The 15,274-nt window shown below is 39.5% G+C and overlaps 1 protein-coding gene across 1 annotated transcript in view; it reads right to left on the bottom strand.

Annotated features, from left to right (window-relative positions):
• The window catches only part of cacna1fb (calcium channel, voltage-dependent, L type, alpha 1F subunit), a 46,600-nt gene extending 34,772 nt beyond the window's left edge, over nt 1-11,828 (bottom strand). Inside the window, exon 1 of the mRNA XM_025901878.1 lies at nt 11,461-11,828. Coding sequence (XP_025757663.1) covers nt 11,461-11,482 — 22 coding nt within the window. The 5' untranslated portion in view covers nt 11,483-11,828. The remainder of the gene's footprint in view (nt 1-11,460) is intronic.
• Nucleotides 11,829-15,274: the final 3,446 nt, after the last annotated feature.

Raw genomic sequence — 15,274 nt, 5'->3', positions numbered from 1 at the left:
ACTTGTTACGTCTGACATCATTAGCCATTTCCAGGTCCAACTACTCCTTCAGTTCTCAAAATCAAGCAGGCACTGAGGCACAAAAAAAAGACTTTTAATTCAATTCAATTTAGATTTATTTATATAGCTCGAAACCACAACAACAGACAAAAGAACCCAAGAACAAAACTCCCAAACACAAGCTAAGCAACGTAGCGTTTTCTGTGGAGTGCAGCGAAAAGTTCTCAGAGCTCTACATCGAAGAAATCAAACAGCCTCTCCATAAATCCACGGCATAAAATAGAAGAGCCAGCTCGACAGGACAAGACCCAGCTGTACATCTGCACCTAAAGGTCAAAGGTCACTCTTTTATGGATTCCAGTGTTCACATTTTTGACAGAGAAGACAGATGGTCGGAAAGAAGAGTTAAAAAGACCATCTATGGGTCTGTGAGTGACCATCTTTGAACAGAGGGAGGGGCTTCCTCAACCCCCACATGTGGCGTCAAAAAGGTCTCACTGTGGTTTCATGTTTTCAAACTCTTCAGACTACCATGACCTGGATGACCATCACATAATCATGTCTCCCCTGTATGAGAAGCATGCTGGAGCCTGACTAGAGCTGCATGAGCAAAATAAATCAACAATTCACTGTAAAAAAAAACACTCACGTGCCTGTAACACTGTGTGTCTTGACTCCTTTCTACCACAAACTTAAATTCTATATTAAATTATCTCCTTTCGTCAGCAGTCGACAAAACAATAACACAAACCTCAGGTCGACCTTCACATGTGTCAAATGTATGTGTATTTAGCTCCAGGTGTTTGTGGCCATGAACCAGTCTGTCTGTAACACACGTGTGATTTCTCCTTTTCTTCTGACCTCGCTACAAGGTCAAAGAGGAGAGAAGCATGACATGGAGAAAAGAAATGAGGTAAAATGAACCGTGAGGAGGAGAAGGAGAGAGATGTGATAGAATCCAGAGGAGGTGAAAAAAAGAAATTATGGTGAACAGCTGCGACCTAGATCTGTGTGTGTGTGTGTGTGTGTGTGTGATGTAGGCTGGGATTGATGTGTTGGTACCTGAACACACAGACACGTTTGTCTTTATATACGTAAGAGGACCGCAACACTGAACCCTAAAACCAAGTCAAACCCTGAAACAGACGTAAATGTCCTCAAAGGGTAGGAACAGCCACAGGTCCTCACAATGATAGCAAAACAGGGACACATACACACAGATTACATCTCCCTGTCTCCATTTAGTCCTTTCCTAGAGTTCCTGTATTTCCCAGAATGCATCGCTTTTGCATCCAGCTGCCCTTTATTTACCACGCAGGTAGAGAGGATAAGAGCAGAGTGGGAGCGATGGATGCCTTCACGGGAAAAACCGCCCTCACACATATTAAGCATCAAACAGTTTATTTGTGCAGCCTTGTCTAAACATGTTTCTTATATTTTGTGGGTGAAGATGAATATTTGTGTTATTATTGTTATTTATTATTATTGTTTTGTATAATCTAGTATAATAATATGTTATTATTTGTTGTTTATTTTTATAGAGCCTGTGTGGTGGATAACCTCTATACAAAAGAAAAAAATGTTTACCAATCTCAGTCCCAATCTTATTATTTTCTCATAAGGCTTACCTTACTTTGTACCGAGGCAGAGTATACTGTAAGTATATGTCACAGATATATTATTTGTATTGACTGTGAAAGGACATATTGACAGTGCTCACCAGACAAAGAAAAGCTGTCCAGCGTGGTTTGGAGTGGTAGAGCGGACAAAAGGGGACACATTTACAAAAATCGCTGATCAAAAGTAAATTTAAAACAAAGTCAAAACAAGCAAAAACCAACGTTAGACCAGTGCTTACTGGGCAGCTGGGTAGCAAACAACCATAGCACAATCAAGAAGATCTAGAACCATCAATTAACCCGTGTTGAGAATTTCATGCAAAAATAATACGACTCAGTTTCACAACACAAACTCAGTTCTTCAAAACAATGTGATTCTCAACTCAGCTTTTATTCCTGTTGATAAACTTAAAAAAATAACTATAAAACAGAAGGTTTGTTTATTTATGAGCCCCCTGAAGTCATTATATGTGCCAACTCTAACGCTAATCCTACTATGCACTTTAAGACAGCAGCACCAGCTAATGCTATCAAATGGTGCTTTGCAATATCAAACTAAAACAAATACCTGAATCCTTGTTGTTTTTGTTTGTATTATTGTACATAGTTTAACAGAGTTATTATCTAATTATAAAATATCTGAAAAGCTCATTATATGCCAGCTTTGCAGTTGTTGCTGTCACTCACTTATCTTTAAGTAACTTCTCTACATCAGTGACGCCTTTATGTGTGGTAAAGGAAACCTGGGAAGTGTTCCTGATATGAAATGTGCACTGAAGAAAGGAGAATTATGGTCCTCATCAGAGTTAAAGAGGATGTTAGGTTTAAGACGGGTCTGTTTTATGCTGGACAAATCACTTCTGTACAAGTCCTTTGATTTCATTAACAGGTGATGTCATCCTGGTTGCAATACTGTAAAGAAGCATTTCTGCTGTACACATTTTAAACCAGAATCGTGGTTTACTTTGTATTATTACACTTTGCTTTTGTTTTTATTTTGCAAGAGTTCAGAAAGTCCTGCTAAGCAGTTTTGCTGTAGAGACCTTTGATTTCTACAGCAGCTCTGCGTAGTTACTAGAAAATCTTCTCACCGATGCATTTGGTCATATTCTGCTCTGAGCTGCATCACCGTATGATGACAAGTTTTTATGTTTTAGGAAAATAAAAGGATTCCCATTGAAGAGCTGGTGAAGCTGCTTCACCCGCAGGACAACAAGAACCATCCAATTATCCCCGAATTATCCCGAGTCAGCTTGCATCATCGAGAGGACAGTGAGTGTGTGTTCAGGTACTTGTGTCTTTGTGGGGACCAATCCGATTTTATTTATCTTTGTGAGGACGCTGTAGCCAGTCCTTACTTTTAGGCAGATGTTAAAAGGTAGAGTGTTCAGACCTGGTTTTAGAGTAAAGACCTCACACAGTACAAAACATTTTTTTTCAAGTTAAATGGATCTCTTGGCAGAGGATGATGTGGAAAGTGTTGACATTTATTGAAACTCAGGACATGTTTTGGAATATGGCAGCACTTAGTTAGAAGTGAATACATTTTCTAAAGCCAAATAAATTCATAGAGAAGATGAGAATCGTTCTTAAAAAACTGAACGAGTTTCAGGTTGGCATTATTTTAATGATGGTCTTCGCAAACATGTGTGAGTGTGTGTGGTGTAGTGGTACATCCCATGGCTCGCACAGAACTCTCCATCCGCCTTGTTAACTTTCTACTTTTCACTGCCCATTCTCAGTGTGTGTGTGTGTGTGTGTGTGTGTGTGTGTGTGTGTGTGTGTGTCACGCTACCCTCCAGCCTGGTCCAGCTGGAAGGTCATCAGTTCAGTTAGTGAATGTTGGAGCAGTTTTTTCTTCTTCACTGCTCACAAACACAGTTCTGCTGCAGCAGCAGCCGCACTCAGCTCTCTAGTCAGTCCAGTCAATATTATAATGTTTATTATCTGATAAATCATCCAAGTGCTCAGATCTCCTCCTACAAAACACAAGCTTAACTGTGTTAATTGTGAAAGAAGTAGTATCATTCTCGTTTAATATCCTTGGAAATTACGCTAAAATGTTTCAAAATAAGCACCATCAGCAAAACTGAGATAAAAGCTATTTATCTTAAATAAAATAACGGTTATAGAAGAGATATTTTGTTTAGTTTTTACAAATATACATGTTTTTTTCTGTTCTGTTCATAGACTAAAAGATGCATGCATAAGTTATGTGGGAATACCTTAAACCTGCATTTATTCAGCAGGGTGCAGCTACTAGGGGCAAGAAGAAGAACGTGTCTATAGAAATCCATGTGAAACGACCTTACTGCTCACTCAATCTATACATTTATTTGTAAATCACGGTAAATTAAATTATTTCAGGAGCTTTTTTTTTTTTAGCTTTTATTATGACAGGACAGCTGGGAAAGACATCCAGCACATGGCCTGTGGCAGACTGGAACCTGGGCCTTTGCAATCCCCTTACAGCATATGGTTCTCCTGCCTGTTCAACCCAGTGAGCTATACCAGACCCCAGACATGGTGCCATTTAGAGCCAAATAGATGATGAAGCAGAGGATGCTTCAGGGAAACAAGCTTGTTATTAAGAATTCTTTAATATAGGAATGTCTATTGTCTCTCAGGTTCTCAGTCACTTCCCTTGCTCATGACATCCAACATTGAAACACTAACAGCCCAACCACCAAAATGTTTGGCTTAAAGTTTTAAGTAATTTGTCTGTGCCGAATCCATGGAGAACCTATGGAGAACCTAGCCTATGCAAATGGCAATGGCCAAATGGCCTAGGTTATGTGGTTATCCTTCTTTTGTGGGTTGCTGTTACACAGCTGAAGCTTTGGGGGTTCTTAATAAACTAAAAATAAACTATGGTGTAGATAGGTAACCAATAAGTATTGTCAGGATGGCTACATGCATTTTTATATGCAGTTTTTAGGTTTGTGCTAGTCTAAGCGGCTCGACCAACAGAAGGACTCTTTGGTATAATAAATAAAGAATCACATTTGTACTGCCAATAAAGCTCACCGGATTGATCAGGTGACCCATATGCCACAAGGCTAACGCAGGTGTTCTCTCTGCTCTTCTGTCAACAATAAATCTTTAAAAATCTATAAGAATGTGCTCCGTGAATCATGTTTTGCTTTTAAATCTCTTTCAATATCAACTGAACTGAACTGTATGCAGACCAGCTTGTTTTAGAACTTTGGATTGGCCACAAACTGCTGCAGACAGTGAGTGAGACAGATGTTTTCAAAGGGAGGCTGGAGCAGCTGCAGGTGGAGGAGTTTACCAAACTGACCAGTCAGGCTGCTAAACTGAAAAATGCTTCTCATACGTCACCTTTGCTACAGCTTCACTTCCTGTCTTTTGTTTTCAATTCTGCTCAACAATTTGTAGCTCTTTTTATGTGAACACAGTGTAGCACTATTATTTCATTTTACTATAATCAAGGAACGCAAGAAAATCATTTTCAATTCAGTTGTATTTTATAGCTCCAAATCACAACAACAGTCGCTTCATGGTGCTTTATATTGAAAGATAAAGAGCCTACAATAACTGGGAGAAAACCTAACAATTAAACGACCTCCTCTGAGCAAGCACTTTGTGACAGAGGGAAGGAAAAACTCAGTTTTAACAGGAAGAAATCTCCTCCAGTAAATGCAAAAGAAAAATTAACACCATATGATTCAATCACATTCACTAAAACATTTTCTGGTTTTATCTTAATAGCATCAGAGGAAGACCGATAGTTTTAGTTTAAATGGTTATCACCATAACCCTGACAAAAGCCACCTGAATATGCTGTTAACACTATCGCTGACACTGATCGATGATATATTCTGTCAGTTAACTGTTATAAACTACCTGGAAGAAACTATATTTACCGATCCATGATAGACAGATATATATGACAGAGATAAGTGATGCAAAGCTATACCCAAATATAATGTAAAACATTTAAGACTGAAAGAAGAATGAAAACTGCAAGGTGATGTATTCTTCCTAGAAACATCACTATAAACATCAACCTCCACAGTGTTTCTTTGTATTTTATGCTTTGAAATGTCTTCCTTTATATGTTTATATGACAGTTGGAAAAACAGAGGACCTACTATAGAGCTTTGCGATACTCCTGTTAGCATCATTAAAGCAAAGACTTCACTCAGTTATTTTAAAACACACTGCTGTTGGGATTAAAAAAAATAATAATGAATTTAGTTAATTTCATGTTAACCCTGAGCATCTGATTTACTATGACCATAGTAACTTTTTAATTTTCAGCAAATAAAGAGACTATTCAAATGATTGAATTATTGATTATTTCTTAGCCATGTTAGTGTTTGTATGTTAAACACTGCCTTAGTTATAGTCTTTCTGGGCTTTTTGTTCTATAACATATACACTATACTTTCTACTATATGAATGAGGAATGGAAAAAAAATGATAGCAAGTGTGAGCGCTATTGCTGAGATTAAATTGTAGAGCTTGAAAAGCTTTTTGGATCCTTTTTGATGGAACTGATTTCAGGGCGTTACAACTGAATAACTTGTGAATAACTTTTTTTATAAAGCCCTTAGGGTGAGATATTAAAACATGGATTTCTCAGCCTTCAGATGAAAAAACGAGTGACACCTGAGAAATCAGACAAGGGCGGATGTGAAAAGATAGCACCCTTCAGGTCAACATCAAGGAGCCATCAGTAACATCAGTAACAAATCATCTGAACTAAAATAACTGAAAGAATCCTGTCAGTGTCTCAGCGTCCAGCTGGATCAGGATGGAACTGCCTGCTCACCTTAAAGGTTACTTGGGGGTTTAAGTCGTGTTAAAATTAACTTTCTTTCATGCGGTCAGAACAAAAGGAGGGATTAACTCTACTGCCACAGCAACAGATGAAGTTACATAGGAAATGCTAATTTCCATGACAACGTTATCAGAAAGTCCGTGAAGAGCATCTTAATTCAGTGAGCAGAGAGCAGAAAGTCTGATCCTCCAATATCAGGATCAGGAGGATTAAACTGAGTCCCTCTTAAGGATGGAAGCCACAACCTCCAGTAATTTCATCCCACCTGAGCTCTGAGGTCAGACCTGACAGAGATCTGAGGTTCTGTAGCATCCCTCAGTCTGCAGATATAATGGTTTGTCATTGTGCAGGGACGTCTACGTCAATCCGGACTGCACACTTTATGAAGAAAGTAATGAAGAATTTTACAGTTCCCACCTGCCTTCATAACTTTTTACACTGAAAACATCATTAATGGAGTAAAAAACAGATCCAGAGCAGGTCGAGAGTTCAGTGACCATATCCATTCATGCACAGCTCATGGTTAATTCTTGAAGAATCAAACTCAGCCAGCAATTGTGACAGCTCAGCTGACCTCAGCACCAGCCCACATCACATGCTGATACCCTTCTGTGCCCTGGGCTACAAAGTAAGCTCAACATAGCCAGGATATCATTCAATTATCTGGTTTCACTTACCCTAAATCAGCCATAAGGCTAAGGGTTAAAGCTGATGGCGGTGCTGGTATGGTGAAAGGGGCTGACGCTTCACAAACTGGCAGATGTTACAGTGAATGGCTGTCCTAATATTATATCTTAAAATGTCAGACTTTTGAAGGGGAACCAAGAAAAAGAGGCTGAAATGAACCCAGAACTGAAATTGATATTTTTGCTCCAGGGTAAAAAATTTGGATCAGGGGGCTTGCTCGTAGGGAGTCATCTGATTGCTGGAGTGTTCTGTCTGTTATTGCCTATTATGGTCTTTACCTTTAGCACTTTGATGTGACTCTTGCTGTGATTTGGTGCTATATAAATAAAGTTTAATTGAATTGAAAAATTGAGGGTAGGAACACTGAATGACAAACAGTGTATTGCACTTTTGGAGGAGGATGAGACTGAAGCTGGTGACATAGGCTGGTGAGGTGGCTCAGCCTGGGCAAAGTGCTAAAAATAGTCTGGCACCTGAAAGCAGAAAATCAAAAATTTTGTGAAAGGAAAGGCAGATCTTGAATTCGCTGTCTGGATTAATAAAAGGACTAAATAGCAAACTGCAACACAAAGGCCTATTTACACGTGGTAAACGGACTGATTCTTATATAGCGCTTTCCTACTCTCCTCTCAATGTGCTTTATACAACATGCCACATTCACACAAGCACTTTCTTCATGGCTAACATTTACACACATTCATACTCCAGTGGATGCATTAAAGAACAACTTGGGGTTAGTATCTTGCCCAAGGAGACCTGGGATGCAGACACCCAGGGATCGAACCACTAACCCTCCAATCAGGAGATGACCCGCTCTACCTCCTGAGCTGCAGCCACTCTATAACCCCACAACAAATACAGGCCGGTGAAGGCTTTCCTGAAAAAGTAGCAGTTTCTTCCAAGCCAATTAGAGCGCAACACTCACATCACACACCAGTGAAACAGTGGACAGTGAAAGAAGCCATAACACTCAGAAGATGTTAGCTCTCTTTGCATCTACGTTCATTTGTGAATAAAAACAAATTTGAATCTCTTTGAATCTTTCCTCCATTTCAGGCTATTCGTACTACCTCTGACATATTCCATGTTGAATCCATTGTCAATAATGCTTCTTCTATTCATGCCACTGCTGTCCTTGTCTTTAGGATTTCTAGAACACCGCCATACGTTAGAATAGAAATTGCTGCTGATGATATAAAAACGTTATTTTGAGTAAAGTGGTCCTTACAGAGATATAATTACAGCCTTGTTCTTGCTATTTGCCAGGAGGCGATGTAGGAACTCACCTTGCAGAGTCCTCATGTGCTACTTAAATGGGCACGCATATAGTAATGATATTACCTTTTTAAAACAACTTTAACATCTTTTTAACTGATCTAAAAGGTCCTTGAGGAGAACATCAGTATCAGAAACACACGATATCGATCATTGTTAACTGTCATGTGTCCCGACCATTTAAACTTTATTGGAACAACCTATTGCAGACCTGAGTAACTTTACTGAGCATCCACTGATTGAAAATCTGTCAAAATAAAGATTTACTTTGATCCACTGCTATGTTTTTATGCTGCTTTACGTTTACCTGCAAAAACTAAATTATGTTGGTGAATAAATCAGCTCAAGCTCACATGTGACTCTTTGTTACTGAGTGTTAATAATATGATGCCCCTGAGGAGAAAACATAAACAAGCAAAAGCACAAACATTAAAGGAGACATGCTCCAAATGCAGAGCAGCAGAAACAGACTCATACAAGCAGGAAACAGGTGCTGCTTTAGGATGTTAGATGTTCTCAGTTTGGATAAAGATGAATTATTCCAAGTCACATATATATATATTCTTTTCTTTATAGGTCATTATGTCACCAAGTTAGAGCTATTAGAGTCATCCTTCATGGTAACAGTGTAACTCCAGAGATGACCAGCTGATCAACAGGGCTCAATGTGGCACACAAAAAACGAAAAAAAAAAACCCAACCAAAAAACAACTTTTAGTCTAAGATGTATAAAACTGAAACATGAAATGAAGCAGAGTCATCCTTTTTAAATTACCATGCTTTGTATTTCAGGGCCACAATATCTGAGATGGCTGCCTTATTAAGAGTCGACCAGTGTTAGCGTGTCCACACAGAGTGCTTGTGTAGAGTGGCAATGATGCACAACTGCATCATATCCAGAAACACAACATAAAGCACAACGATAAACACAATCCAACAGCTTTAGATGCTGCACAGCTGCATCCAAGCAGAGCAGATCACTGTAATCCAGTAAAGCTGATCAGGCCACAGCGATGAGGTGGTCCTCTGCCTTGAAGGACCTCCAGGACCTGACTCACTGCACTAATCAGTAGCATCTACAGCTACACATCCACATACTGGTGGTGGTCAGAGGGCCCGGTGGCGCCAGTGTCCGGCAGCCTCGCCTCTGTCAGTGCGCCCCAGGGTGGCTGTGGCTACAATGTAGCTGCCATCACCAGTGTGTGAATGTGTGTGTGAATGTGTGGATGACTGGTTGTGTAAAGCGCTTTGGGGTCCTTAGGGACTAGTAAAGCGCTATATAAATACAGGCCATTTACAGGCCATTTACAATGCTCCAAAAATTAAATAAAATTTTAAAAAACAACTTTTTAATCAGAGTTTAGCATCAAGTCACTTAAACCTCTGGGATATTGATGTGATCAGTTAAGTAGCAGAGGGGGTTGTTTATAGGTTTCACTAGAGGGGGAACAATAAGACAACACCAAAACAGGAGGCTTTTAAAGCTGGACACTACTGACAGTTTTTCCTCCTCATCTTTTCTGATTGTTTTCCATTAGTTTTGGATTTGGCTAGGATCAGCATCACTACTGGTATCATGAGGTGATACCTGGACCCTAGAGAGGTTGCACAGGTAGTCCAACTCCTCCATGATGGCACATCAATATGCGCCATTGTCAGACAGTTTGCTGTGCCTCCCAGCACAGTCCCAAAAGCATGGAGCAGATTCCAGGAGACAGACAGTGACTCTAGGAGAGCTGGACAGGGCAGTAGAAGGCCTTTAATCCATCAGCAGGACCGGTATCTGCTTCTTTGTGCAAGGAGGAACAGGATGCGCTCTGCCAGAGCTACAAAATGACCTCCAGCATAACAGTGGTGTAAACATTTCTGACCAAACAATCACAAACAGACCCCCCCCCCCCCCCCCCCCCCGAATCACATGGCACATGTATGACATATTCTTTACACCTCAATGGACAGCACAGTTTCCCCAATGACCGATGTTTCATGCAGTAATCAGAAAACACCCCTTTGAAGTTAAGCATTAAAAGCACACTGTCTGGTTCCTGATGGTCGAGTCTGGATTACAAACCAGACACAGTGAAAAAACACAAAGACCAGACCTTAAAGAGCTGCAGACCCACAGGTTTATTCTACTGCAAATCTGGTTTTTATATCATAGATCAAGTTCATCTCATTTCATCAGAGAGAAACTGCGAGGCTGAAAAAATGATTCAGTATATCTGGTTTTCTTTCATCATCACCTGACTGACAAACTCAGGTTCAGGGATCCAGAGCGACCAGAACCTCTGATGCAAACGACTTGCTGTTGAAAAATCAATAAAATGAAATGAAAATAATCAAAAGGATTTACAACAAGCACACAGAGACTGAAAATAAGCACATAAAGGCCACAGGTAAAAGCACGACAATCGTGAAATTACCACAAAGGGATAAAAAGTGGACAAACATTTAGCGTGAGGATCGTGTTCTCCAGAAAATGAAGATATCAAAGCTCAAGATCTCCTCGTGCCTTCAACATGACCTAAATGATCACAGCAGCTTCTAAATCTCTAAGGTGAGCACAGATGTGCTGTATGAAGGTAAAGTTAGTAGAAAAGAAACACAAAGATCATCTATTGGTTTGAATCTCTGCTCTACACTGCAGCATCTCACACACACTCACACAGCACACAGGATTTACGGTGTGTAGGGAAACAGGACATGATGATGGGAACCATTAGTGCAGGTGATGTGAAGGGACTCAGATGGTAAACTGGACCAGATGTTTTCATGTCCTACATTTACTGTTGTGCTGTTTGTTCAAACTTTTTATTTCTATGTTATCAAATTTGCCCATTTGGAAGATTTTAAAGTTTGAGTTTCTTTGGAGAGAAAATTTAGTTTCAGATCACTTCTGCATTTCCCATAACTCTGCGGGGAACAAATAAAAGCCAAATGAGCTGTAGTCGATTAATCGCACAGCTGTGACCTTCATACAGAAAATACAGCTGTTCCAGTCTGGCTCCAGCTGAAACACAGAAATCTGAACTTTAACCAAGTGATCCACTGACAGATTCACTGAGCGCTTACTTCGGTGGTTCTCCTCGTACATCTTCGCTGATCCTCAGCGCCACACACCGATGATCATCGTCAGTCGATCCGAGCTTTCATCAGTTTCCTGCCGGTTCGACCCTCATCAGCTGCTTTATTCCGAGTCACCAACAACTTGTCCACATTTCACTGACAAATGCACCTCAAAATTAATCCACCTTTCTTCTGATGCAGCTGCAGCTAAATTTTCCGATTCATCGATCAATTAATTAATTAATTAACCTCCAAATGAAGTTAAAAAAGTATGAAGAAAAAAGGATAAATCCAGACATGCAGCGATCGGGGAGGCGAATTCAGCTTCTTTTTAAGCTTCGCTTCACTAATCTGACTCTCTTCATCTCTCTGCCCATCTCTCTCCCTCTCTTTCTCTCTCTGCCTGTCAGAGGTTTTCTACCTCTCTCTCCCTCCCTCTCTTTCCCAATTGGGGATTAAACAGAAAAAAACCTCGGTGTTAAAGGGGAGGGCAAATGGAGACGAATTAAAGGCGCAGAGACAGGAGCCTTTATCACCGAACTGATTAAAATGATAAATGTTCTGAGGAAGGTAAAAACCTAAGAGCACAAATGTAATCCATTTTTTTTCCTTTTCTTTTCTGGGAGAAAGTATTAGTCATGAACTAAAATCACAGGTTGCATTTTCAGAATATTTTCCTGCACAGAGTCAAAGAGGAGACGAATAAATACGTTATTTATTTTTCTTTCTTTAAAGAAAAATCCTGCAGTGGGGCGCAGGTGTGTGTTATTATTAACCCTTAACGTGGCTGTTTGTCCCTTTGGGTTCCAACAATAAAAGTTTATTTTTAGACCACAAGATCAAATTATTATTTCGTTATTATTTAATGGATCACTAACAAAATGGCCTGTAAATGGTAAATGGCCTGTATTTATATAGCGCTTTTCTAGTCCCTAAGGACCCCAAAGCGCTTTACATATCCGGTCATTCACCCATTCACACACACATTCACACACTGGTGATGGCAAGCTACATTGTAGCCACAGCCACCCTGGGGCGCACTGACAGAGGCGAGGCTGCCGGACACTGGCGCCACCGGGCCCTCTGACCACCACCAGTAGGCAACGGGTGAAGTGTCTTGCCCTGGGCAAGACACGAAGCGATGTCTGTTTAACAAGCCTGTACCAGAAACTTAAAAACTGCAATTTCATTTTAATTTCAGTTTCAGTGCAGCATTATATCCGCGATGTCCTCTAAAAAAATGGAAATTGAAATGGAAGATTTTGTGGAGGACATCTACTCATCGGAAATATGCTTGGGCAGGATACTAACCCAGAGTTTCTCAGAGTGTGAATGAGTAAAGCACTTAAGCACAGAAGGAAGTGCTTGTATGAATGGGTGAATGTGGCAAGTTTTACTTGGGCTTTGAGGGCTCAGATATTTTAATTGTGCAAATTATTTATTTGCACAATTAAAATAAAATAAAATAAAAATAAATAAATAAAATGATTAAAAGTGTAAAACATTAAAAAAAAAACTACATTTAATTAAAATGGCACAAATACAACATGTCAAATGTTAAAAGGAGGATTTTTGTTTATAATGTTAACATTTTGAATTTGATGCTAACATAACGTCTGTACAAAAAGTAGAGAGGGTAGGGATAAAGCTGTCAATAAAACACATGACAGAGGATCTTCCAAACCCTGAAACTTAATCAGGTTAAAGGTTTAAGGGCATAAAAACAGCATCCCGGAGAGGCTCTGTCAGAGGTAAAGATGGGAAGGGGTTTAAAGCTCTATAGAGGACTACGTGGGCCACTAGGTAAAGAAATTAAGAATCTGGAGATTTCATCTTGTACCGTAGATAATATCATTAAAGTTTCAGAGAATTCAGAGAAATCTCTGTACATCTGGGACAAGACTGCAAACTAATATTAACTGCTGGTGATCTTTGGGCTGCATTAAAATCAGACTGCTTTGTAAATGTCTGCGTGTTCTCAGGAGCAGATGTGAAAATCACTGTGAGCAAACAGTTCATTCTTGCATTCACAAGTGCAGATTAAAACTCTACAATGCAAAGAAAAAATACATTAAAGTGAAAATAAGCCAATCCGAAATAACTGAAATCATTTTCAGAAATGACTGAAACCTGCGATGAAGAGGAGATGCATTATTATCAGAATCCACATGCATATGGCACGGGTGGCTTTCATATCTGTGAAGGCACAACAAAAAATATTTGGAGTGTAATGAAATAAAAATGAATAAAGCGGCTTGGATCCTATAGAGGGGAAGAATGGGGAAACATTTTTCTTTCAAAACGGCCACAAAATCAACAGAGTTATTAAAAAAAAGAAGAGGTGATACAGTTAGTTGTTTTTTTTATTTATTCCTGGCATTAAATTTAAAATGAGTATTTATTTGCTTATTTATCAACAGTGGTCTTCGTTTCAGTGTTTGATATGCTGATTTGTTGTCTTCTGCCGTCAGTTAAATTTTTATGTTTTCAGTTACATTTTACAAATAATCCTCACATTGTTGGAAACATTTCGGTTTGCATTTTGTTTCATGACTAGCAGTGATTACATTTTAAAAGGAAATCATTTCTTTTGCTTTTATAAAACAATCAGCCAGGTTTTCACCAGTAACCCTGATGCAGAGGGTGTTTTGGGCAAGCTGCATGTAAGATGCTGACAGTGGAGGTAAGATTTCAGTGTAAAAATGCAGTTTTAATGAACATTAATTAGTTTTAGTGGTTTAAATTCAGTCCAGGAGACAAACATTAACAGTACAAAGATAACAAACTGTACATTTCACTAGCTGAGACCACAGCCTCATTTAGGTTTGACAGTATTTAGCGACAGGTGGCGTCAGCATGAATTGAGGCTGCGGTTTGGGAAAGGCCTCAGAGGAGACTAACGGCGGCAGAGAATGAGTTCAGAGTATGCAGAGAACGATGCAGAGTCCCTCCACCAAAAGCCCTGGAAAAAATCCTAGAAAACTTTTAAAGAGTTTCAGGACAATATTCAGTAAATACACAATCTAGTCTTTGGGTGCAGCAGCTGTCATGCCAGCAGCCTTTTCAGTGCACAGGAAAACTCTGCTGTGTCCTACTGAGGCAAGATGGTTTTCATAGTGGATAACCTCCAGAATACCATTCAATAAATATCATTCTTCAGTTTTAAGAACACTTAACAGCATCTATTACTCTGGTGACTCTGGGTTCTTCCCCTGTAGCTTCAGGAGCCTATAACGTGCTCAGAGGGATAAGATAAGATAGGAATACATTTTACTGTCCCACATGGGAAATTTGTCCTGAACAAACAGGTCTACACATAGCTGCATTAAAATAATAAAAAATAGCAATAAAGTAATTAATTAATGTTTATCATAAAACAACTCAAGCAAACATTCAAGTGACGCTGAAGAACTAGTTCATGCATTTATTACTTCCAGGCTGGACGACTGTAATTCATTATTATCAGGATCTCCTAAAAACTCCCTGAAAAGACTTCAGCTGATCCAAAATGCTGCAGCAAGAGTCCTGACAGGGACTAGAAAGAGAGAGCATACAAGGTCTTAAATAATCAGGCCCCATCTTATCTTAATGACCTTGTAGTACCATATCACCCTATTAGAGCACTTCGCTCTCACACTGCGGGCCTACTTGTTGTTCCTAGAGTATTTAAAAGTAGAATGGTAGAATGGGAGGCAGAGCCTTCAGTTTTCAGGCCCCTCTTCTGTGGAACCAGCTTCCAGTTTGGATTCAGGAGACAGACACTATCTCTACTTTCAAGATTAGGCTTCAAACTTTCCTTTTTGCTAAAGCATATAGTTAG

The sequence above is a fragment of the Oreochromis niloticus genome, linkage group LG20, assembly GCF_001858045.2.
Source record: "Oreochromis niloticus isolate F11D_XX linkage group LG20, O_niloticus_UMD_NMBU, whole genome shotgun sequence".
Lineage (NCBI taxonomy): Eukaryota > Metazoa > Chordata > Actinopteri > Cichliformes > Cichlidae > Oreochromis > Oreochromis niloticus.
Note: the sequence above shows the minus strand (reverse complement) of the source record. Positions and strands in the feature narration are given on the sequence as shown.